Source organism: Chionomys nivalis, chromosome 6, assembly GCF_950005125.1.
Source record: "Chionomys nivalis chromosome 6, mChiNiv1.1, whole genome shotgun sequence".
Lineage (NCBI taxonomy): Eukaryota > Metazoa > Chordata > Mammalia > Rodentia > Cricetidae > Chionomys > Chionomys nivalis.
Window position 1 is genome coordinate 6435288 of NC_080091.1, and position 25705 is coordinate 6460992.

The window sequence follows — 25705 nt, forward strand, 5'->3', positions numbered from 1 at the left end:
GCCCCGTAACAACCACAGTTAATGACAAGGTACTCCCTCTCACACACCTGCAGCCAAGAACTGTCTTCTGAAATGGCGTGACACCTGAACAGACTATAGATGCCAACAACATGGGCACTATACCTTATTACCTTTTTCTTTTTTCCTTTTTTTTGTTGTTGTTCAAGACAGGGTTTCTCTGTGTAGTCCTGGTTTTCCTGGAACTCACTCTGTAGGCAGGCACGTCTCAAGCTCAGAGATCCTCCTGCCTCTTCTTCCAGAGTGAACAAAGCTGTGTGCCACCACCACACGGCGATTTGGTTTGATTTTACGTGTATGAGTGCTTTATCCACAAGTATATTTATGCGCCGTATGTGTCTCTGGTGACCAAAGTCAGAAGAAGGGCTGATCCCCGTGCACAGCACACCAAACACGTGTCCTCCACGGGAGCTGCAAGCACTCTTAACTGCCAAGCCATGTGTCTAGTCCTGGTTCCTTTTTTTATTGCTAAGTGGATCAATTAGATCTGCTTGTCTGTTGTTGGAGAGATGGGATGTTTCCAGACAAAACCTCTCTAAAGAACCTTACCTGCCATCACACGAAGAACTTCCCTCCGTGGCTAACAGATGTGTCAGATGGGGCCTGCGGCACACCCTCGCCGCTGGGCATCTCCTCGTTAGAGCCGGAGTCACTCACACACAATGATGTTAAGCAAATAAGGTTGACAGCATCATTAATAATAATCTGAGCTCAACTTCTTGTCACTACAACTGATTCTCTGAACTGATCACCTTACTTTTTAAAACGATTCAGCAACCTGGAAAGTGGGGGGTGAGGATTTCAAGGTCGGCCTTTTACTTTCTATGGTCAAGATCTGGCAAGGCCACGTGATGGCTACAGGGCAGGGAGATGGGGGCACTGAAATCTTCAGTGGGTCAAAGGATCTTCGCTCAAAAGAATGATGCACTGAGTGTGATCCCTGGTCCCAAAGGTAGAAATGACTCTATAAGATTAACCTCTGGAGCCGGGCGGTGGTGGCGCACGCCTTTAATCACAGCACTCGGGAGGCAGAGGCAGGCGGATCTCTGTGAGTTCGAGACCAGCCTGGTCTACAAGAGCTAGTTCCAGGACAAGCTCCAAAACCACAGAGAAACCCTGTCTTGAAAAACCAAAAATTAAAAAAAAAAAAAAAAAAAAAAAGATTAACCTCTGGGGGCTGGAGAGATGGCTCAGAGGTTAACAGCACTGACTGTCCTTCCAGAAGTCCTGAGATCAATTTCCAGCAATTACAATGTGGCTCACAACCATCTGTACTGGGATCTGGTGTCCTTTTCTGCCTTGCAGGCACACATGCTGGCAGAACACTGGATACATAATAAATACATCTTTTAAAAAAAGATTGACGGGCTGGAGAGATGGCTTAGCGGTTGAGAGCACTGACTGCTCTTCCAGAGGTCATGAGTTCAATTCCCAGCAACCACATGGTGGCTCACAACCACCTATAATGAGATCTGGTGCCCTCTTCTGGCCTGCAGGCAGGATACTGTTTAAATAAATAAATAAATAAATCTTTAAAAATAAATAAAGATTGACCTCTAACCTTTACACATGCACCATGTCGTGCAGACACCTGCACACCGATGGTGCACACATGCACATACTAAAAATAAATTTTTAAATGAGAGCTGGGACAAATCAGGCAGAGTAGCACACACCTTTTATCCCACCTTTCAGGCAGGGAAAACAGGTGGATCTCCACGTTCAAGGCCAGCCTGGGCTACAAAGTGAGAAATCTGTCTCAAGAACAAAACAACAACAAAAAAGAGTTGCCATGGTCACGGTGTCTCTTCACAGCAACAGAAACCCAAACTAAGAAAACATATAAAAAAAAATGACAATATAGGGCTGGAGAGATGGTTCAGAGGTTAAGAGCACTGACTGCTCTTCCAGAGGACCCGGGTTCAATTCCCAGCAACCACATGGCAGCTCACAACTGTCTGTAACTTCAGTTCCAGGGGATCTGACACCTTCACACCAATGCACATAAAATAAAAAAATTAAATAAAACCATAAAAATAAGCAAATTTTATAAAAAGAAATGACATATATTACAAAGTTCCCAAACTTCTGTCAGAGACGAGCTTCGAGAAAAATACCACTTACCAGGCCAGAGGCACTGGGATCAGAAGAGTTAGTAAAGGACACAAAGACGCAAGTAAAAATAATAAAACAGAAGCATAGGATAGTAGTAGGAGGAGTTACAGTGAGTACTGAAATCGCCTACGTTTAATTTCCAATTGCTTAAAATACCCCTGACACCAAAAGGTAGGAGTAGATGAAAAGAAACCTGCATTAGCATACATAATAAAAGGAATGAACAGACCAATTGAAGGTTTCGGGCTACCTTCTTAGATAAACACTCTGTTTGTACAAGAGTCACACTCACACCGTGGACCAAAACATCCTGCAGGCAAACCATTCCTGGGTGGAACCCAATGTTATCTCCCTAAAGAATAGGAACTTAGTGGATCCTTAGACTTCCTACCCCTGAAATACAAGGTCTGGATATTAGCCAACCCTACTGACAATAATCTCTCCCTCCAAATCTAAGTGGGACACCTGTTTGAGAAACAGACAATAACCTTGAAGGAATAGAAGTTCCAACTCTCTGACCTTTGCTCACACATCTGGCCTCCACAAACTCCAACCCCTAACAGCATTGATAAGCGGACAGAAATGTCGTGGTTTGTCCATACAGTGCAGAACCACGCAGCAATCAAAATGACTGAACTGTGTGCGATGACATCGTGTTAAGAGAGCCCAAAGTATGCAAGAGAATGTGCTAGGACCACACCTCTACAATATCCCAGGGAAAGGCAGCGGTAGCTGAAGGAAAGCAGTTCATGGTGGGTCTGTAGGACTGTAACAAGCACCAGGGAAGTTTGCAGTGAAGGGTTTTGTTTTTTGTTTGGTTTTCTGACACAGGATTTGTCTGTAGCTTTGAAGCCTGTCCTGGAACTAGCTCTTATAGACCAGGCTGGCCTCAAATTCAAAGATCCACCTGCCTCAGCCTCCCGAGAGCTGGGATTAAAGGCGTGCACCACCACCATCTGGCTGCAGTGAAGGTTACAGGACTGTTTTTTTGTTGTTGTTGTTGTGATCCCCAAACTTACATAGCAGTGGGAGAGAGGGAGGCCCCTCCTAGCCACCAGCAAGTTTGCAGACCATCGGTCTTTCTTGTCTAAATTCTTGAGACAGGGCCTAGCTCTATAGTCCACTTTGGCCCTGAACTTCTGATCCTTCTGTCAATAGTCTTCCTAGTGTTGCGATGGCAGGAGTGAAGCTGGTTCTGTGGTTTGGATCTTGAATGGAACAGGAGAAGCAGGATCAAGACACCCCTGAGAAGAGGTCTAACCCAGTGGAGTTTGGGAGCCCCTTGCAGCTCCATCTGCAGCTCCAGTTCCTCGGGGAAGGGCTCTGTCTGCCCACTTTGTGAATGAATGGCCCACACCAGAGCGCTGGCCTCAGCTGAGATTCAGGGACATTTCATCCTGTTTCTGCAAGGCTCACATTGGGGCTGATCACCAGGGTAGTCTCCATGCTGAGGGCCCGATGCTGCAAGCCTTGGGGGCTGGAGGCAGCAGCGTGGGGCTCCCCCTGCTGGCCTCGATTGGAACGGTGTTGACCTCTCTAGTTTGATCTTAAATTCTGAAAACAAATTTTGTCAAAATCTTCAAAATAAATTTTGCCAGCAGGAAGGAGACACAGGGAAATCTACACAACCTCCGGTCATTTTCCCTTTTCTCTCTGTGTGTAGCCCTGGCTGCCCTGTAATTCACTCTGTAGCCCAGACTGGCCCCAAACTCGAGATCCACCTGCCTCTGCCTCCTGAGTGCTGGGATTAAAAGCGGTGCCACGACCTTCACCCAAGGGCACACAGCTTGTTTCTGAGCGTATTCTACTCCACTCCCCCCCCCCCCCCGTCAAAAAGGAGGATCTTTATATGGGTGAATCAGTGTCCTTGAAGATGGGCCAGCCACGATGGCTGGCCTGGTAAGGGCACATACCCCGAATTTGAAGAGTCCAGTTCCATCACTGAGTGCCACATGAAAGGAGACACCTGATTGCATGTTGTGGCATGGACATGCATGTTGTGGCATGGACACACCAAAGAACCCCCCACCCCTATTTTAAATTTCCTACTCAGGGTTTTTGTGTGACCCTGGCTGTCCTGGAACTTGCTCTGTAGATGAGGCTGGTCTCCAACTCTCAGAGACCTCTGCCTCCCGAGTGCCGGGATCACCACCATGAAGTTCTCACAGTAGCTGGCTGTGATGACAAATGTGAACGGCTGTCTTGGTAACAGGCAGACAGGCAGAAGTCGTTGTCTGTTGTCACCTGCAAGTCTCTCTCCAATGCTAAGCACTGCACCCCAAAAACACGGCCTCCAAGGCAGATGATCACCAACACTGGGGACCATACAGTCAGGCCCTGGGGTTACTCACCCTGAAGACTACAGAACAGGCTAAGGCCATTCTCTACGGTCACTCAGAAACACACAGAGATTGGTCCTAAAGGCCTGTGCCTCCATAGCCAAGAGCTTGCCGGGTGCCGGCCTCCACCTGCCTCCCTGACAGGGCTTGGTTTCCTGTAGCCTGCGAAGCTGATAGCAGGGAAGGGACAGGGTAGCTGGCTGCAAGGCTGGGTTCTCAGGTCCGAGGGCAGGAACCCCACTTCCCATGGGTGCAGGCCCCACTTCCACGGACCTACCAGTAGCCTGCGTCCAACTCTAACCAACGGTTTCCCATGTGTACAGTATCTGAGGGGCCTTGCCATGTCTCCTGTGTGCCAGGTGGACAGACTGACCCTTCAGGCTGTGGTGTGTTATCAGGGGGAAAGACTGACCCTTCAGGCTGTGGTGGTGGTATGTTAGTTGTCAGGTCCATGGGATTCAGGCTGACACGGGAGGCCAAGTATCACCCTTGTCTCTTTATTACCCAGGAGTTCTGTGCCCAGATGGGCACTGCTGCGGCTTGCAAGCGGACAGCACTGGCCACAGGGCCCATCTTCCTACTGGCTACCTACAACACGCAGAGCCGACACTATTGCTGGCTCAGCTGTCCTGTGTCTTGTCTCCCGCTCCTGGAGCTGAGAGCGGGGGTGGGGACAGCTACATGGCCTCACTCACCGTACAGACTGCCCTGAACAAAAATGGTTCTGGTGGCTGTTTCAGGGCTCAGCACATGGCACAGGGCCAACACCCCCAGACTGCCCAACAACCCAAGACACTGAATTCCCATGAGATGGAGGACAGAAGGGCACAGACGGGGCAGGGTGAACATGTCTTCTGCCCGGGCGAGGATGGAGCAGGACTGCTGATGGCTGTGAAGAGGAGACACGGACAGTCCACAAGTGGGGCAAAAGTCCACAGGTCTCGCCTGTGTGGCACAGGCCACTGAGATAAGTCAGGCAGGGGCACCTGTTGGGACCTGCAACCCAAGTGTGGGCACAGAACGCTGGCACCTAGCTGGGGCTGGCAGTGGACGCTTCCCAGGGGGCTGAGAGTCAACCATTCAAGTCCCTTTAAACCAGGCAGGGTAGGGCTTGGGACCCAAGGGCCCAGAACACACCCGTGGCTCCCGTGCTGCCCTGCACTCCCAGCAGCTTCCTTAGGTGCTGAAGGAGAGGGTGCTGGTGTGTGGCTGTCCGGCTGACTCTTCCGGGAAGGGATGGAGGCGGCAAGAATACAAAAAACGGAAGTGGGGGATAGGGAATGAAGAGAGACACGGGGCGATCCGTCTGAACACGCAGGTCCAGTCTCTCCTGGGCAGCCTGACGGAGGAAATGCTAAAACACCAGGAGGCCGAGGAGCGATGGGGTCACCATACAGATGAGCTGTGGACAGAAGCCAGGGCAGTGAAAGCCAGGACCAGATTAGGGGTCCAGCAAAGGAGGCCAGACGGGGACACCCGGGTGCAGTATGGCTTCAGGGAAACTACCAGCAGTTGAATATGGTGGCAGACACCTGTTGCCTGGTTCTCTAGTTTGAGGACAGCTTTGGCAACTTGAGACCAAAAACCAAAATACAAAACTAAACATGAGAGCTGCGGGAAGGGCTCAGTCTGTGAAGTGCTCACTTCTCACACCTGAGGACCTGAGTTCAGTCTCCAGAAGCCACGCAAATAAATAATCAAGCAGCGTGGAACGAGCCAGCAAACCCAGCGGTGTGACGCGGGAACTGGAGATACAGGGAGCCTGGAGAACCTGACAAAACTCCAGGCCAGTGATACCCCAAAGGCGGAGGTCTGAGGACCAACACCCAAGGTTAGCTCTGGACACAGACACTAATTCTCATGTAGACAGCAAACGGGGAACTTCTCATAGGTACTGACAAGCAGGGACAGGACAGCCCGACCGTCGGCACAGGTAGCGCCGCTGGCTTTACCGTCACTCCTGTTGCTCCTCGTGGCTGGCGCTGGGTGTCCGGCTGCGCACCACCTGGCTCCGGATCTGCTCCACAAACTCTGGGTTCTGCTGCTGCATCTGCTGTGCAAATTGCTGGCCCCTGTGGACGCCCAGGAGACCAACTGTGCCGCCGCTTCCTGCCGCCCCCTCTGGCCTGCCCCTCCCACCCGCGGCAGCCTCTCCCTCCCCCTCCCAGACCCACAGCAGCACTCACGCCTGGATGAGGCTAGCCAAGTCACTCTGCGATGAACTGCTGCCCGGGGTGCCCAAGGGGTTATGGCCGCCAGAGATCATGCCTGACATCCTGCAGGAGAAAGGACTGAGTACACAGCCTGTGCAGCCCTGCCTCTGTCCCAGGACCCACAGACAACTCGTCAGGTGAGCAGGCCCTTCCCACAGTTGCGCCCCCTCCTCTCAGGCTGTAAGCGGAGTCCACAGTGTTTGCCATGACTGACAATGTGGGGAGCTGGCAGGAAGTGGAGGAGACCTCGGACACCCTATAGAGAACGAGTCAGCAGCACCTCGCGCACAGCTGCATGGCAGACAGCAGTCAGAACAAATGGCTCCTGACAGCTCTCAATAGGAGGCTCTGACCCACACCATAGCGCCAGGGGACCCAAGGGATCTATGTCATTCAAGAGACGGACACAGAGACCCAGACACGATGCCATAATGGGAAATAAATGCCCACAACTGGCCCACAGGGTCAAGAGGTCAACCTGTGGGTGCTGAGATGGGGAGAGAACGGGACCAGGGGACTGAAGGGCTAAGCAGGCAGCAGTGCAGCAGCTGTGTGACAAACTGATGACATGTGAACTCTAGGACAGCAAGGCTGCATTTGATCCAGCACAGGTCAAGGCTGTTTTGGTTTACACCAAGGGCTCCAGCCCAGCTGGAGCTACACAGTGGGACCCTGCCTCAAAACATAAATGCTAAAGTAGACTTTGGATTTCTCTTATACAAATACAAACTAACAAACAAAAGCAACAACTCTGGCTTTCTCATATTAAAAAACAGAGGGTGGAGAATTGGTTCACAGTTACAACACTGGCTGCTCCCATCAAAGTCCTGGGTTCTGTTCCCAGCACCCACACGGCAGCTCACAACCAACTCCAACTCCAGTTCCAGGGGATCTGACCCCCCTTCTGGCCTCACTGGGTCACGTACACACACAGCACTCTAAGCAGGGAAGGACAGCAGGGAGTGTCACTTACAGCTGCTGCAGCTGGGGACTGTTCATTAAGCTGGAAGCCTGAAGAGGAAGAAGACAGACGCATTAGGAGGAGGCCAAGCCGGGGCCACACTGGCCCCAGAGGACGGACAGTCCCAGCAGATTTCCGACTTGACACCGGTTCCCTCCTTTGCAAGGCTGAGGAGGGCTCCAGTCCCCGCAGAGCCACACCCAGCCCCACCACGTTCTCAGTGTCACTGCATAACAAGCGGGTGTGCAACTCCCTGTCCCAGCATCCCAGTGCTTGGCTCTCAGGCCTACACACCATGCCCAGGTATGATGAGCCTTCCAAGGTGAAAACCACTGCTCAACCCCAAACAGCCATGTTTGCCCTCTGGAGACCACACATGGCTGGCAGGAGGGGGGGCGGCGGCAAGGCCCAGTCCCTTCTCCAAACGGCATGCCCACAGAGCCAGACACCCCAGAAGTGACACGTTCAACAAGAACTGCAAACAATCCCTGCTGGCTGAGGCTGCAGTGCCCACAGTACAGACACAACGCACCACAGCCTCCTCACAGGGGTAGGCTTGGGGCAGGAACCCTGGTCTGGTCTGTGGAGGCTGAGCTGTGAACCTACCATGGTGATGAAATGCGGGTTGTTCAGCAGGCCGGCAATGTCCAGGCTGCCCACGCCTCCCGTCTGAAGGAGAAGCATCAGTTAGTGGTGTCTGGAGCCAGCCTGGCCACTCTGGGAAAAGGACGACTGGCCGAAGCCCTCAGGGTCTCGGAAGCTCTACACCATTCAGGGAGGGTCCTGCCAGGAGCCCCCAACAAGCCTGCCTGTCACTGTGAACCCCTGCACAGCCTGCACCCCACCACCTTGTCTGTGACCTTCAGACCCATCACCATCACACAGACCACGGAGGGTCCTGCTCCAGGTCCTCAGCTCCTCTATGATCTATTCTGTCCTGTGTTCCTGAAAGCCCTCCCAGAGCAGGGGCTCCAGCATGGCCTCCCATCACCCCCTCTTGTAGAATAGGCTCACGGGACTCGGCGCCTCCCGCAGCTTCAGCTCCGCGATCTTGAGGTTGGACTTGTATGTGTCATTCTCAGGGTCCAGCTCCAGGGCCTTCTTATAGTAAGCCACGGCCTCGGCATGTTTGTTCAGGCTGGAGAGCGCAAGGCTGGAGACAAGAGCACATCAGGTGAGCTTCAGGAGGCCAATGAGACTCAGCACCTTTATGGGTCAGGCCAGGGCACCAGGGTGAAGCGACCACGAGGGCGGAGACCCACACAGGGCAGGGGCTCCACAGAGGGCACTCCTCATCTGGAGAGACTGAGGTGACACGTGTCCAGCACCAGGAGGCTGGGGCAGGCGGATCTCTGTGAGTTCGAGGCCAGCCTGGTCTACAGAGTGAGTTCCAGGACAGGCTCTAAAAAGCCCTAGCCTACATCTAAGAATGCTACTGAGGATACCTGGAGAGCCTGAGGCTGGTCTCCCAAAAGAACAAAGGGATGGGTCAGTGATGGCACACATCTAGGCACTAGGCAGGAGGATGTCTAAGAGCTTGAGGCCAGTCTGGTCTACAGAGATTTCAGGACAGCCAAGGCTATACAGAGAACAGAGAAACTGTCTCAAAAAAATAAAAAAATAAAAAAAAATTGATATTAAAAAGAGGGAGCGGCGGTGAGTGCTGGAGAGATGGTTCGGAGGGTAAGAGCACTGACTGCTCTTCCAGAGGTCCTGAATTCTATTCCCAGCAACCACATGGTGGCTCACAACCATCTGAATGAGATCTGGTGCCCTCTTCTGGCCTGCAGGCAGATATGTGGACAGAACCGTGTATACACAATAAATAAAATAAATCAATCTTTAAAAAAAAAGAAAAACAAAAAAAAGAAGGATGGCGACATACATTTTGTTCACTGCAGGAAGGCCTGCCTGGCTGCACTGCACACAAGGACAGGTGCTCCCAGGCACCTGCTTTGGCAATGAGCACAGGGCACAGGCATCGCAGCGGCTCGAGGAACATGATCCTGATCCTGTGGCACACACCGCAGCACCAGCTGCACTTACCCCATGCGGCCATAGGCTTTGCTGTAGCCTGGGTCGATGCCAATAGCACGTTCGCAGTCCTGCACAGCCCCCACGTAGTTCCCCAGCTTGCTGTAGGCTGCAGCTCTGGAGAGAGGGGTCAGTCAGCAGACACTCTGGCCCTCCTCACAGAGGACAGAGGCCTCTCTAGGCGCTGGTCTGTGGCAGGAAGGTGGGTGGGCATGATACCCCACTCCACTGGGACCACAGAGGCTCCAGAGCCTGCCACAGACCTTGACAGGGACACACGGCTATGTGTGACTCTGCACCACATAATGAAAAGACAAAATAAAAAGGAAAATAATAGGGCGGGCTATCTGAGTCTCCAGCTGTCTGGTGCAGGGCTGCGTTTACCCAGCTCAGGGTCCTAGGTGAGAATCATGCCATCTCAAAAGACACCAGTACGGACTCTTCCCACACCCTGGGAGACCCCCTGACCCTCGCTCTTCACTTGGAGCCATAGTTCAGCACAGTCCACACCTCCCAGGCCCCACAGCTGCAACCATGCCCCTGGCCAGACCAGCACCTGTTACAGAAGTAGACGGCATTGGAGGGGTTGAGATCAATGGCTTTGCCATAGAGGTGCACGGCTGCCTCAAAGTTCTCCAGCTTCATCTGCTCGTTACCTGCGGAGTGAGAGAGGAACATAGACTGGCCCTTGCTGCTGCAAGCTGACCCACATTGCCACAGGCTAGCCCGTGCTGCCATCAACCCCTAGCTCCTCTGGGCTAATATTCCAAAAGGGAGAGCCGACGCCCAGGTGACACTGGGACTTCTTTTCAGATAAAGGGTCACGTATCCCAGGCTGGCCTCAAACTTACAACATAGGCAACTCCTGGCCCTCCTGCCTCTACCCCAGTGCTGGAACGAGAGGTGAGGCAGTGCTGGGTACATGGCAGGCACACTTGACAAGAATGCGGCCTGCACAGGCTCATGTTCCAGCCAAGTGTATCTCACACACAGAACCAAAGACAGGTAGGGACCAGTCACCTCCTAGGAGCCACAGATGGTTGCCTGTAGGGCCTGTGGTCTACCTGAGCATGTGTCTTTTTGGGATTTTCCTGAAAGCCATGGTTCACACAGATCATTAAGTTTTATTCCCACCCCCCACCCCCACCCCCGCCACTTCCTGAGTGCTGGGAGTAAAGGCATGCTCCACCACCGCCCATTTTATTATTATAATACATTAAAAAGGGCTGGAGAGATGGCTCAGCAGTTAAGAGCACAGGCTGTTCTTCCCGTGATCCTGAGTTCAATTCCCAGCAACCACATGGTGGCTCACAACCATCATATAATGAAATATAGTGCCCCCTCCTGGCCTCGAGGCAGATATGCAGGCAGAACATTGTATATGTATACATAATAAAAAAATATTTTAAAAAATTTAAGTTTTGTTTTTGAGGGTTTTGCAATGAACTCCTGGCTGGCCTGGAACGCACCATGGGGACTGAGATAATTTTGAACTCAAAGATGATATGCCTCTTGAATGCTAGGATAAATACATATTTTATTCCAAATTATGTATGTGTAAGGGCATGCGGGTGCAGTGTCCACAGAGGCCAATGGATCCCCCGGGACTGTGCACAGAGCCAGCATGAGTTAGCTGCTTGACAAAGACACTGAGAACCGACTTAGGTCCCTGCAAGGACAGTGCGAGCTTGAATGCTGCACCGTCCCTCCAGCCCACACAGGCTGCACCGTCCCTCCAGCCCACACAGGCTGCACCGTCCCTCCAGCCCACACAGGCTGCACCGTCCCTCCAGCCCACACAGGCTGCACCGTCTCTCCAGCCCACACAGGCACTTTTAACGTGCCCATGCCCCTGCCCCTCCCACTGACCACTCCCTCTGGCACCTTGCAGAGGCTCCCATGAGATATCTGTCTCCCTTACCTTCAGTTTTGAGGCGCTCTGCCTCAGCGGAGTCCTCCTCAGAGGGTGGTGTCCTGTCAGGGCCCCTTGGGTCCTGTGGCGTCTCCTGCTAAGGGGAAAACAATCCCACTGTGTCTAACTAAACCTGCCCTTGCAGGATGCTACCCAGCTCAGACAGCCGGGTGACCTGGGTAAAGTACCAAATGCCCACACACTGCCATCAGGGAAAGCCCAGGCTCACCTTGCTGGCAGCAGCTGCTTCAAATATCTCTGGCAGGGTCTGGGGGAGAGCTAGGTCACTGTCCTCCATTGTCACCCCAAAGGCTGTCTCCAGACACTGGATGGCAACTGTATATGGGAGGGTAGATGAGCTGTCCCCTGGAGCGTAGGGCTACCGGGCATGGGCCGGAGCCTACAGGTACTTAGTTAAGGCTGCCCTCTTGCCTCCAGCCCCACACCGAGTTCTGGTAACAGGTGTGCACCAGCACACCTGGTTTGAACCCGGGACTTCAGACAAGCTAGGTTGCATGTTCTACCCACTGAGCCCCTGCCCAGCATTCACGTGTCTTCAAACATGTATCCGAAAACCCCAACCACCTACACCTATCTTCTCAGTAACCTTCAGTGGGCCTCAGACACGCTCGCCCGACAGCAGGAGGCACACACAGGAGGCCTGAGGTGGGTGACCTCACGTCCTCTGTGGGGTCCCAGTGCTGAGGCTTGGCCTGACCGTCCCCGGTAGGCCCTCTGGGAACAGTGTGTGTCTCCCCAGGGTGGTACCCCTGCTGTGGAGCAGACCGATGAAGCAGGCTGGGCTCCTCAGGAAAGGACACTCCGGGCCACAACTGGGGAGCTGTCACCCATGCTGGGGTGAGCTCTGGTGACACAGCTGTCTGAGTCATTTCTGCTCCTGTAAGTGACCTCACTGGCTTACAAGCTGGGCTGTGGTGGTGTCTGTATTTGGCTTATCATTCCCTGTCTGAAGTGGACAAACACTGGTCACATCTCCCCAGGAACAGTGCCACACAATGAGGAAAGCAAGGAGGTCCACACAGGAGCCCAGCAGCCACGGAAACTGCCCCAGGAACCACTGTCCTCTGCGAGACATATGGTACCGGGGAAGCAGAGGGAAGGATGCTGGATGGCATCTGGGAGACACAGTAAGGACAGCCATACTAGGGGTTGAACCTCGGCTGCCAGCAGGGAGATGATTAGGGCCACAGTCACAAGGAACAGCAAAGGGAACCCTGGGCACCAGTAGGGTGCTGGGCACCTGCCACTCCCCTCATGAGCCATGGAAAGGAAAAGATGCCCAGGCCGGGTATGCTTGCTGGCTGCCTCCCGCTTCTGTGGTTGATAGGTTGGGGTATTGTGGCTCTGGACAGAGGCTGGCAGGGCATCAGCCACACCTACCCTCTAGGCTCTCCTGGGCATCAGGCGAGAGCCCGCCATGCCGCAGCTGGCCATGCAGAAACTGGATGATGGCATACGCCAGGCGCTTCCTGTTGTCCATCTCGAGGCTACTGAGGTGACGCTGCCTGCTCAGACCTGTGGGGACAGTCAAAGTGTAGAACGTGGGACTGGGGGTGGAGACCTGGCAGCTGACCACTACCAGAGCTGCTCGAGATCACCAGCCAGTCCTAGTCATAGTTGGTGACACCATGGCATGGAGCCACAGACCTATCTGCCACACGGAAACGACTGTCTCACAGGACACAGTGCTGGGGATGGATGGAGAGCAAGCCCAGGGCAAGTGTCATCCTGACCACCTTTTTTTTTTTTTTTTTTTTTTCTGATTTTTCGAGACAGGGTTTCTCCGTAGCTTTGGAGCCTGTCCTGGAACTAGCTCCGTAGACCAGGCTGGACTCGAACTCCCAGAGATCCGCCTGCCTCTGCCTCTCGAGTGCTGGGATTAAAGGCGTGCGCCACCACCGCCCAGCTGACCACTCTTTTCAGAGCCCCTCCGGAGTCAGGTGAGCACAGCTGTTTTCTGGGACCCAGGGTGAGGTGTCTGGTTCCTTGACCACACACACACACACACCTGTCCCAGTCCCCAAGACACCTGGTGACACTGCACAGCGACACCAGGACATCTCTGAACACCAGAGGGACCGCAGGATGGGGCATTCCTGACTACCTTGGGGCTACTTCAGCCCAGGGAATCTTTGGAGGCAGTAATGAGCTCAGTCCCCTGGGGTAGGGTATTGAGGTCACATCTCTGTAGGGAGCCGCGAGCATGGCAGTGCTGACAGAAATCCTCAAAGAGGGTGTGGCACCACAGCAGACACCACACAACAGGGCTACAAGCAGAGACCAGGGCAACAGCAGCCCAGAGGTGAGGAGGGCAGGAAGGAAGATAGCTGGGGCATGTGGCTCTGCCATGAAAGTTCAGACTTGTGGTCTCCAGTCCAGGACAGAAGCTGGCTAGAGTCTGGCACTTGGCGTGTGATCACATGATAGCCCTGCAAATAATGGAAAGGCCATGTGACCCTCAAAGCCAATGAGCTGGTTGCCCTGCTGACCTCTCAGTTCCTACACCTGTCAAGTGGGGTAGACAAAAACCTCACAGCCACTGCACCACCACGGACAGTCCTCGGCCAGAGCAGGGCCCACACTTGTTCCGATGTCACGACCCCTCTGCACAGACCCAGACTGATAGCACTGTGGGGCCCCCAGGGACCAGCTCAGTACCCCGAGCCTCAGTTTCCTCATGTGTCACTGAAAGTGGCGCCAGAAGGCCTGCCGGTGTGTAAGAAGGGAGGACCCAGATCCTGGAATGGAGGAGGCAGTGTGGGACATATCCCTCTGCAGGCTCGCAAGGTGTCCCTTGTGCCTAGGAGCCCTGTGCCTGCCCGTCTCAACAGGCTGGCAGCTCCTGTCTGAGAAGCCACTGCTGGCCATGCCTGACCTTTCTACGCCATCTCTCTTTTCCACTCACCACGACAAGGGCAGGGCTGGCCAACCTTCCCTCCCCCAGCATACACTGGTCCCTTCTGCCATGACCTTCACCCTGACACCCAACACAAGGGATGCTCTTAGCAGTGGTGGGTGCTGGCCACTGGCCAGGCACTCCACATATGCCTGCTGGACACAGACACCCCGGCCTGAGGACACACATGCTGGCTGCACCACAGTGATTGGCACTTTGCCATGAACATTCTAGAAGGCAGCCTCAGACCATGATCTAAAAGGGGCAGGGTCAATCTGGATTGAAGACTGAGACATTAAAACAGCACGGTGGGGGGCCTGCTCCCAGGCTGGCACTGGGGCCACAGAACCCACAAGCAGATACACTTCCCCCCTCACCTCTACACAGACCCCTGAACCCCAGAGCCCAAGTATGACTGACTGCCTTTGAAGACCGGGTCTTTGTAGAGGTGACCAGGTTAAAGTGAGGCCAGAGTGGGTCCTGATTCAGGGAAAGATTTAGGGCAGAGACCACTAGCCTGTGATCCTGGTACCCCTGTGGCTGAGGCAGGAGAATGACGTGTTCAAGGTCAGTCTGAGTAGACCAGAGGTCAGGGATTGAAAGTCATGGCTCACGCTATTATTCCCAGCACTGAGGAGGCAGAGGCCAGCCATAGCCAACAGGGAGTCTCTGCTTCAAGATAACTAAATAAATATGGGGGCTGGGGAGATGATCTGACCCCCTCTGCTGGAGGGATGAATGGATGGGGACACACACACCTTTAAACTCTGCAGGGGTTCTGCTCAGCTCCAAGCTCTTGCCTAGCATATACAAAGCCTGGAGCCCTAGTCACAAAACACTAACATGACGAAGATGTCTGAGATCCCCCAAAGGGGGCCACTGTGTGAAGACCCCGACTCAGAAGAAGCCATCCAGGCTCTGGGACGTCCCCTCACCTGAAAAGGACCCTTTCTCCTCTTACCAGCACCAGGGGAGAGAGGTGGCTGTGTTTAACACAGCCGGCTCAGACCTAGGCTTAGGGTCTGACTCTAAGGACAAATGGGCCATTAGGGACCACATGACAGTGGTAGGCTGTGCACGGCAGAAAGCTAAGGCCGAGCAGGACCTCTGGCTTGTCCCAAGGGGAGCCTGGAATCCACACACCCACTCCATGCCTGCCCATCAGGCACGGGAAAGCTACTTCCCATCCTAGCACTCTGGAGCTGAGGTCTGAGGACAGCACATTCTATGCTGGCCTGGGCTATGACGAGACTCTGACTCAATAGATAAGTGAAGGGGTGAAGCAAGCTTTTAACCCCAGACTCGGGAGGCAGAGAGTTCAAGGCCAGCCTGGCCTACAGAGCGAGTTCCAGGACAACCAGGCTACCCAGGGAAAGCCTGCCTTTAAAAAAACCAAGAAAGAGCCGGGCGATGGTGGCGCACGCCTTTAATCCCAGCACTCGGGAGGCAGAGGCAGGCGGATCTCTGTGAGTTCGAGACCAGCCTGATCTACAGAGCTAGTTCCAGGACAGGCTCCAAAACCACAGAGAAACCCTGTCTCGAAAAACCAAAAAAAAAAAAAACCAAGAAATACAAACACAAAACAAACAAATGAATAAAATAGGACCAGGGGTCAGCAAACTGACTTAGTAGCGGAGTTTGTCACCAAGCTGGTAAACTAAGTTCCATCTCTGGGCCCACATGGAGGAAAGAGAGGCCTGACTCCTGAGCTGTCTCCTCCACAGCGCCCACACGTGCCCAGAATTGTAAACTACAGCTGGGAGGTGGCACCGTGGGTGCAGTGTTTGCTGCTCCGCAAACGTGAGGACCCAAGTTCAAATTCCCAACGTCCGTGTGAAAAGCTGAGCATGGTAACGCACTGTGCTGCAGGGCTGGGGTGGGACGGGGGCCTCCGCAGGAGCCTGCCTGCTCCAGGGTGACCTCCTGGAGTGCAGTGGGTGGAGACCAGGATGGCCCCACAAAGAACAGGTGTCTCCATAGTACAGGATGACTGGATTAGGAGACAGCTCTGTGACAACATGGGCCCGTCACCAAGAGGAGTAGCAGTGTCTGCCTTAGTCCCTCGGTGACGGCTGCCTGGAATGTCGAGTATTCCTGTCACTCGGCCCTCAGCGCCAGTCCCGACAAACAAGCCCCCCCCCCCCCAGCTGAGAGTCAGGGTCGCTTTAGACCACGGGTTCCCTCCCCACAGCCATTGGCCTTCCTCTGCGGCAGTGAGGCCCCATTTCTCACATCCCGGGCGTGGAAGGTTGGGGAAGGTTCTGGCTGAGGGACAAGGCTCTCAAAGGCCCATTTCTCCGGAACAGTGTAACGTTGAGTATAGCTGCCCACCATCCAGGACATAGTCCCAGGGTGCTCTAAGTGCCGTCCCCACACCACTCTCCCCCACGGCAACAACACTGTGAGTGTGCGGCACGGGACCCAGCCCGCCCAGGACCAACACGCCGTGCACAACGCCGTGCCTGCTCACCCCTTCATCTCAGAACCAAACCCAAACCTAGGGTGGCTGAGTGGGTAATAGCACCCGCTGAACAAGTGGAAGAACCTGAGTTCAGATCCCCGGCACCCACCTAATGGCTGGTTGTGGTCATATGTGTGGGTTACCTGGTGCCAGGGCATGAGTGGAGACAGGAGGATGGCTGGGTCTTGCTGGGTTCCAGACCAGCCAGTAAGACCCTGTCTCAAATGAACTAAACCCACACCCAGCATAGCAGAGCTCACTAGAGTCCCCCGTTACCTACGCTCCTGTCCAGGAAAAATGAAGGGTGTCACCTCTGAGCCCTACACAGGTCCTGCCCAACCTCACTACCCACAGCGGCTCCCCGAAGCACAGCCGTGCTCGCCTGCAGAGCAAGCAGGCATCGCAGCACACATGAGCACTGTCTAGGCGTCAGGCAGGCCCTGCGAGCACAGCTGCTGTGCATCCCAAACTTCCCAAAACTCAAGGGCAGCCCCCGTCCCATAGGTCTGCACCTACAAGTTCTACCCCCACCTGAAACCTGAGGTAGCCTCAGACCTCATCTTGGGCTGTGCACCCCAGAGCACCCTGGACAGTTGTCAGCTGTCTTCTAGGCCCGAGCTCCAGGTGGCATCCACACAAGGTGGCAACCTGAGAGTGAGGGCCTATCTCCAAGCCATGAAATCCAGTCTCTTGGGGAGCACAGCCCCCCTTCTTCGGCTATTGGTTTTATTACAGAAACCTAACAGAGGGGCTGGAGAGATGACTCAGAGGTTAAGAGCACTGGCTACTCTTCCAGAGGTCCTGACTCCAATTCCCAGCAACCCCATGGTGGCTCACAACCATCTGTAATGAGATCAGGTGACCCCTTCTGGTGTGCAGGCATACATGGAGGCAAAATGTTGTATACATAATAAATAAAGCTTTTAAAAAAGAAAAAGAAACATAACAGAGCCAGGGTTGTGATCCCAGCATACGCAAGATTGCAGGAGGCTGCTATAAGTTCAAAGCCAGCTGGGCGCCATCCTCAAAGAACAATGCAGGTGGCAGGGACAACACCGCGTAGGGGCAGTGTTGCGGATGGTCAGTTCTCAGCACCCAGATAAGCCACTCACAGGGGCCTGAACCCCAGCTACGGATGATCTGATGCCCTCTTCTGGCCTCCATGGGCACTGCATGCATGTGCACACACCCACAAATGTGTGCACAATTAAAAACCAATCTTTAAAACAATGAAAAACAATAAACAGTAGAGCATGTGGCGCACTCGCATCCTCCCAGCACTTGGGAGGTGGAGGCAGAGGCAGGAAGGCCAGGTTCAAGGGCATTCTCCTACAGTCTGAGGGCAGCCTGGGCTATCTGAACTCCTGTTTCAAATATAAAAATATGAAAATGTGGAGCTGATTCCCACACGAGGACCAAGAAACACAGAGCAGGACGCTGGCAGGGTGGCGGGTTTGTGATGTGGGCCGGAGGCATGCTCCCTGCCAGGAAGCACTAGGATAATGCTTGGCTCAAGACCTTGGCAGGATCAGAACTTTCCCGTGCTAACTTACGCGCACAGCGTGCTCTACGGGATCCCTGGGAACACTCTGGACAGGCAAGGCTTGTCCTCCAACTCCAGCCAGGCCTCAACCCAAGCTGTCTGTCACCCAGCATGTAGCAGGCTGCAGGACACTGCCAGAGAAAGCTAGCCTGGGCTAAAGACCTCCCAGCCGCAACAAGTCCACAAGCCAAAGGTCAGTGTGGCAGCTTCTCGGGTCTGGCGAGGGCCTGGGGTGAGGGAGACCCCGTCTCTAAACAGAGCTACAGGAAGGGCTTGGCCACAGCTCAGCCAATGGCACCGCTCCAGGATAGAGTCCAGTGGAAATCCTTTACCTTGCAAAACTGAGTGCACACACAATCTTGGGACCCACGTAATCTGCGCAGAGGCCTCAGTGGTGAGGAGCAACCGGACTAGGGTTTTAACACTAGCGCTAAGTATATAGCCCAGGCTGGCCTCAAATTTAAGGCAATCCTCCAGTGTCTGCCTCCTGAGAGCTGGAATCATAGGCATGCTTCATCATTAGCACACATGCATGCTGGGAGGACAGCCAGCAAACCCTGTTTACACCTAAACTACTGGCTACGTTAACGTCCTTTTTTTTTTTATTTTTTTTATTTTTTTGGGTTTTTCGAGACAGGGTTTCTCTGTGGTTCTGGAACTAGCTCTTGTAGACCAGGCTGGTCTCGAACTCACAGAGATCCGCCTGCCTCTGCCTCCCGAGTGCTGGGATTAAAGGCGTGCGCCACCACCGCCAGGCTGAAACATCCTTTTCAAAAATGAATTATGAGCCGGGCGGTGGTGGCGCACGCCTTTAATCCCAGCACTCGGGAGGCAGAGGTAGGCGGATCTCTGTGAGTTCGAGACCAGCCTGGTCTACAAGAGCTAGTTCCAGGACAGGCTCCAAAGCCACAGAGAAACCCTGTCTCGAAAAACCAAAAAAAAAAAAAAAAAATGAATTATGATGCCGGGTGTGGCGCTACACTTTAATCCCGGGCAGAGGCGGGAATCCGAGGCCAGCCTTGTCCACTCACTGAGGTCGAGGACAGCCAGGGATACATAAACACTGCCCAACAAACTGAGCTGGTCTCACATTGTGGTCCACATAACTTCTTGCGTAGTCCAGGCTGGGCCTTGAAAGTCTCTAGGTAGCCCAGACTGGACCTGAACTCGCAGTGATCCAACCGCCTCACTCCCTAAAATGCAATATCGGATCATAGGTTTTGGAGCAAGCAGCTGTACTAGTCGGCGCGACGGTTTTTGGTTGTCGTTTCCGTGTCTTTGAGTGAAAATATACAGTCCTGGCTGGCAGGAACTCACGCCGATCCTCCTGCCTCAGCCTCCACAGCGCTGACGCGACGGCAAGTGTGGCAGCAGCACTGCCTTACCGCTGCTCAGAGCGGGCGAGCCCGGCAGGCACGCCCCCCACCCTCACCCACCTCGGCGAGCGCAGAGCACCAACACCGCCCGCGCGGACAGCAGTGACGGCGTCCGCGGTCTACGAGGGGAAACTGAGGCTGAGCAAGGTCACCAGGGTGGCGAGCGGCGAAGCGGGGATGACATCCTGGCCCCGAGGGAACCCCGAGGATGCTGACGTGGCCCCCACACCCAAACGCCGGCCTCTTCCTGAGAAAGCGCTACGGTGGACGCCGCCTGACTCAGTTTCTCCACTGCGCCGCCCGCTCACGTGACCGGCGGGGCGCAGAAGTTCGAAGCCCGAACCACCTTCATCTTAGGATCTCCCGAGCGCTGCGCATCCCGAGCCACGGACCCCCACGGCCCCGGGGCACGGCGGAGACCCCCGACTCACCTCTCAGTCGACCGAAGCCCCGACCCACCGTCGGCTGCGCCTGCGCACCGCGGCGCGGCCAGGCCCCGCCCTCAGGCCCATGACGCCTGCGCAAGAGGAATCCATTGCTCCGCGATCGGCGTTCTGCGCGTGCGCCTGAGTGCCGTCTAGGGTACGAGACGGAAGTGATGTCACACGGAGGCGGGTACAACCGGGTTGTTGGAAAAATCTGACCTCGGAGGCGTCACGAAGGCCGGAAGTCAGTCTGACAGACAGGATGGACCTGGCGCGGGGCTTGACGGGGCGGCGGCGGACCGGCGGAGCCGAGGCGGACACGTGGTCCGGGCCGGTCACGTGGCACAGCGCCCCGCGTCGCGGCTCTGAATTCCTGCTACCGGAGCCGCTAGGCTGTTTTGTCTGCAGCTTTGGAGCATATACTGGGACTCGCTCTGTAGACCCCGCAGATCCGCCTGCCTCTGCCCCCCGAGTGCGCCACCACTTGGTTTTTTATTTAAATGAGAGTCTTTAACTGAACCTCCTCGGAAGTGCTGGCACACAGGCACAACCGCTTTCTGTGAAAGACCCACAAGTGCGCTTGACCACTAACCAATCTATTTTGGCCACTACATATATATATATATATTTAAACTTTTATTTGTTTATTTATTTATCATGTATACAATATTCTGTCTGCATGTATGTCTGCAGGCCATAAGAGGGCACCAGACCCCATTACAGATGGTTGTGAGCCACCAAGTGGTTGCTGGGAATTGAACTCAGGACCTTTGGAATAGGAGGCAATGCTCTTAACTGCTGAGCCATCTCTCCAGCCCCGCTATATATATTTTTAAATTTTTTTAAACTTTATTTAATTTTATGTATGAGTACTCCGCATGTACACCTGCGTGTCAGAAGAGGGCATCAGATCCCGTTGTAGATGGTCATGAGCCACCATGTGGTTGCTGGAAATTGAACTCAGGACCTCTGGAAGAGCAGCCGGTGCTCTTAACCGCTGAGCCTTCTCTCCAGCCCCCTTGGCCACTCTTATTTTATACATGGTCCCTTTTTAAAGATTTGCCTTTAACTTTTAATTTTATGTATTGAAAAGTTTTATGTCCCAATAAATCTCTCCACCGACACATTAATCCAAATCAGACCGAATCAAACAGAATTAGAAAAGGCCCAGGTTTACTGGATGACAGCACTCAGGGTGGCCTTGCAGCCCAGCCAGGGAAGGAGATGGGAAGGAAGCCCGCGGAGACCACCTGTTCATTCTCTGGGGGCACTTTAAATACCTAAATACCCGGAGTGGTCTTGAGCTTCTCTGAGGAGGGGCCACCATTTAGCTGGTTTCCTTGGAGGTGGAGTCTGGACTGAGGCAACTGGGGGCGGGACTTGTAATGGAACTTTCCACCCAAACATTGTAGACTCCTTCGATATGTGGATGCCCGGCTCGGGTGAAGCCCTGGCCCAGATGTGTATGTCTTTGGCTGGGCGTGTGCATGGAAGTGCATGCAGCGTCTCTGCACTGAAACCAAAGCGGGAGCTGTGAGCTGCTCGGATCCTCTTGAAGAGCTGCATACACTTTATTTATTCATTTATTTTTTAGTGTTTTCAAGACAGGGTCTCATTAAACTCTGAGATCCTGACTGCCTCTGTCTCCCAAATTCAGGGATTAAAGGCGGGCACCACAACGCCTAACTTGCTATACGTACTCTTAACTCTTGAGCTATCGCCTCTATTTTTGTTTCACTGTGTGCTCAGGCTAGCCTCACACCATCACAGTCTCTGTGGGCGATAACGACGATCACGTCTTTAATCCCAGCATGCAGGAGACAGGCAGGCAGATCTCTGAGTTCCAGGACAGCTTGATCTAAACAGAGAAATCCTGTCTTGGAAAATAAAAATGTATGGCAATCCCCCTTCATCAGCCTCCAAGTACTGAGATGTCAGACTTCTGCCATTCCCCCTATATACACACACGCCACTCTCAATATAGTGTGGTTATAATTACCAAACTGAGTGTTCTGGAAGTTTCTCTCCTGTCTGCCAGTTCCTGAATAACTTTGAGGCTTAATATTAGTTATAAACCATTCGGTCTATTAGCTCTATTAGCTCAGGCTTATTAATAACTAGCTCTTACAACTTAAGTAACCCTTTTCTATCATTCTTTATTTTACCATGAGGTATGTGGCTTGTTACCTCACATCTTGCTTCCCTGGTGGCTGCTGGTGTCTCCCTGACTCTGCCGTCTTTCTCCCTGTATTCAGTTCCACTTTCCCTCCTAGGTATTTTCTGCCCTGCTGTAGGCCAAAGTAGCTTTTTCTTTCTTTTTTTTTTTTTAAATTTTTATTTATTTATTATGTATACAATATTCTTTCTGTGTGTATGCCTGAAGGCCAGAAGAGGGCACCAGACCTCATTACAGATGGTTGTGAGCCACCATGTGGTTGCTGGGAATTGAACTCAAGACCCTTGGAAGAGCAGGCAATGCTCTTAACCGCTGAGCCATCTCTCCAGCCCAGCTTTTTCTTTTTTTAAAGCAGCTTCTTTATTATTAAAAATATTCACAGCAGCCGGGCGGTGGTGGCGCACACCTCTAATCCCAGCACTCAGGAGGCAGAGGCAGGCAGATCTCTGTGAGTTCGAGGCCAGCCTGGTCTACAAGAGCTAGTTCCAAGACAGGCTCCAAAGCCACAGAGAAACCCTGTCTCAAAAAACCAATATATATATTCACAGCATACAAAAGGTTATCCTACATCATTTTCCCTTTCCATTGTTCTGCCTAATCAAAAAGGAAGGTATTAACTTTAACATGGTACAATTACATATAGTAAAACAGCTATCAAGCATGAATTACAATTACAATATTTAGTATATTTGTATTTGGCAAAATTAAAGAAAATACTCTGTCATTTATCCTATCTTTGTGAGTCTAAAGTTTTATATCTAATTTATCTCTTTTTTTTTTTTTTTTTTTTTGGTTTGTCAGTCCATTTCTTTTTTTTTTTTTTTTTTCTTTTGGTTTTTCGAGACAGGGTTTCTCTGTGGCTTTGGAGCCTGTCCTGGAACTAGCTCTTGTAGACCAGGCTGGTCTCGAACTCACAGAGATCGCCTGCCTCTGCCTCCCGACTGCTGGGATTAAAGGCGTGCGCCACCACCGCCCGGCTTTGTCAGTCCATTTCTTCTATGTCATGTAGAATGTCTGGCAGAGTCTTCAATGAAGTAGGAACCTTGAAGGACTGTCCCATCTTGTTTTGGCAAGTTCAGCAGTCATTTTCCTGTGGGTCCTGCAGAAATGTGTGGTAGACAGGATAGAAAAGCCAGGTATCTTTGAGGAATTGAGAAAAGGGAAGAAAAGCTGAAGCCGTCTTTAGCAGAAACTTCCCTGGCAGTTACCAACTGTTTAAGGTTTTTTTCCTACCAGAAACTGGAATTACAGGGAAAGCATACAAACTTACCTAAACCCCTGTGCAGCCCTGTGGCTTCTGCTTTCCCCCATCAGATTTGTTTTCACTGTCAACTTGAGACAACTTAAAATCACTTAGCAAGAGGCTACATGGATCGTGTAGAGATCATGAGGGCTTGTGGGTCTGTCTGTGGAGAACTGTCTGAGAAGACCCAACCCTCTGTGTGTTGTGGAATATCACTTTAACTGGGCAACAATGTGTTGTATCCGTTTACACTGCATCTTTTTAAAGATGTGTTGCATTTTTTTAAATTATGTAGAGATGTGCTGCCTGCCTAGGGCAGCTGACTGGTCTAATAAAAAGCTGAACAGCCAATAGCTGTTCACGTGGCGCTAGCAGGCAGAGAGAATTAGAAGGAGGAGGAAACTGAAGCCAGAGAGAACAAGAGGAGGAAAAAAGAGAGGGAACCGCTTGGGGCTAGCCAGGCAGGGAGTGGGACACACAGAACGAAAGGCAAAAAGCCCCGAGGCAAAAAATAGACGGAGAGAAATGGGTTAAAGTAAGACTGAGAGCTGGTGAGACAGATCTGAGATGAGGCTGAGACTCCATAACGAATAGTAAGTCCCCATCTCATGATCTGGGGGCTGGCACTGTGGGTGACAACATTCCCTAGGTGGGGGTGATGTGAGCACTAAAAGAGAGGAGCAGGGGGGGCAGCCTGCAGCTGTCTCTTTCTGCACACTGGATGTGACATGGATGGCGTCATATCCACCTCATGATGGCGTGTATCCTGTAACCTCGTCACACCCAGCTCCCACGTCCAATTCATAAATCTCTGTGTGATCTGTAGCCATGTCCTGGGACTGCAGACCGGGACGGTGTGGTGATAGCATCTCTGACTCTTCACAGCTAACAAATGGAAAAATCTGAAAGGAAAAAAAATAAATGAAACACCCAAGGTGCAGGGAACAGAATCTGAGAATACAATCTAGGACGAAAATTCTCAAGCTATGGGGGAAAAGAAGTCCCAAATTGTGGCCTATATGTGCACTGGGGAAAACTGAGGCAAGATGATCATTAAGCCAGGGCTACTGAATGAAATGATGTGTCGAATGCCACATTCACACATACATAAACATATACACACATACGCATATACACACACACACGTTCACACAAACGCACATGCACACATACATATATACACACATGCACACATGCACATACACAGCACACACATACATAAACACATACACACATGCATATACACACATACACAAACATTCACACATATAGGCACATACACAGTCGAACGCATGCACATACACACATGCATACACACACATACATGCACACACACATGCACACATACACACTCGTGCACACACACACACATATACACACAGATAAAACTATGATGAGACCTCTCCAGTGTTGAAGTTGCTGGCTAGGGGGCAGTGGATAGAACCCTGGGCAAGCATGTGCATGAAGCACTGGGTTTCATTCCCAGGAGTGCAGAAACTAGATGCATAAGTGCATTCCTGCCATGAACACTCTGGGGATGGAGGCAGGAGGGGATGGAGGCAGGAGGGGATGGAGGCAGGAGGGTCAGGCATTAAAGCCTATCCTCATAGCAAATTCCAGGTCAGCCTGGGCTATTGAGACCCTGTCTCAAAGACAACAAAACAAACAAACAAAACGCCCAAAACCAAAGACAAACAAACAAAGAAAGAAAAAAACCAGCAGGGCAGGACTGGAGAGATGGTTCAGTGGTTAAGCACACTGGCTACTCTTCCAAAGGACCTCTGTTCAAGTCACAGCACCCAGAAGGCAGCTCACAGCTCTTTGTTCATCCCAGTTCCAGACGCCCTCTTCTGACTGCTGTGAGTACTGCATGTAGATGGTGTGGCAGACAAAACACCAGATCCACAAATGCACATGAGCATGCACACACACAGTCACCCTGGGGCGTGCACACTCACAGCAGGGCTGCCAA

At 52.7% G+C, this 25705-nt stretch overlaps 1 protein-coding gene across 2 annotated transcripts; it reads right to left on the reverse strand.

The window, feature by feature from the left end:
• Window positions 1-1779: 1779 nt before the first annotated feature.
• LOC130876281 (small glutamine-rich tetratricopeptide repeat-containing protein alpha) lies at window positions 1780-20379 on the reverse strand. Of its 2 annotated transcripts, none has more exons than XM_057772778.1 (12): window positions 20321-20379; window positions 12994-13128; window positions 11822-11928; window positions 11602-11689; window positions 10237-10336; window positions 9693-9797; window positions 8661-8799; window positions 8253-8315; window positions 7659-7696; window positions 6659-6748; window positions 6425-6544; window positions 1780-5874 (listed from the first exon to the last, which is right to left on the reverse strand). In XM_057772778.1, exons 2-11 carry the CDS (start codon window positions 13091-13093, stop codon window positions 6427-6429), a joined length of 948 nt encoding a protein of 315 aa, XP_057628761.1. In that variant the 5' UTR covers window positions 13094-13128; window positions 20321-20379; the 3' UTR covers window positions 1780-5874; window positions 6425-6426. The 2 variants fall into 2 exon arrangements, with proteins under 2 accessions (XP_057628761.1, XP_057628762.1); XM_057772779.1 differs by having other exon boundaries at window positions 1781-5874; window positions 11602-11686.
• Window positions 20380-25705: the final 5326 nt, after the last annotated feature.

Excerpts from the sequence above, each read along its gene's own strand:
- LOC130876281 (XM_057772778.1), bottom strand. The coding sequence starts at position 13,093 with ATGGACAACAGGAAGCGCCTGGCGTATGCCATCATCCAGTTTCTGCAT. Across the intron at positions 11,929-12,993 it reads TGCCCAGGAGAGCCTAGAGG|TTGCCATCCAGTGTCTGGAG; the intron begins GTAGGTGTGGCT and ends TCCCATATACAG. Across the intron at positions 8,800-9,692 it reads AAAGCCTATGGCCGCATGGG|CCTTGCGCTCTCCAGCCTGA; the intron begins GTAAGTGCAGCT and ends TCTTGTCTCCAG.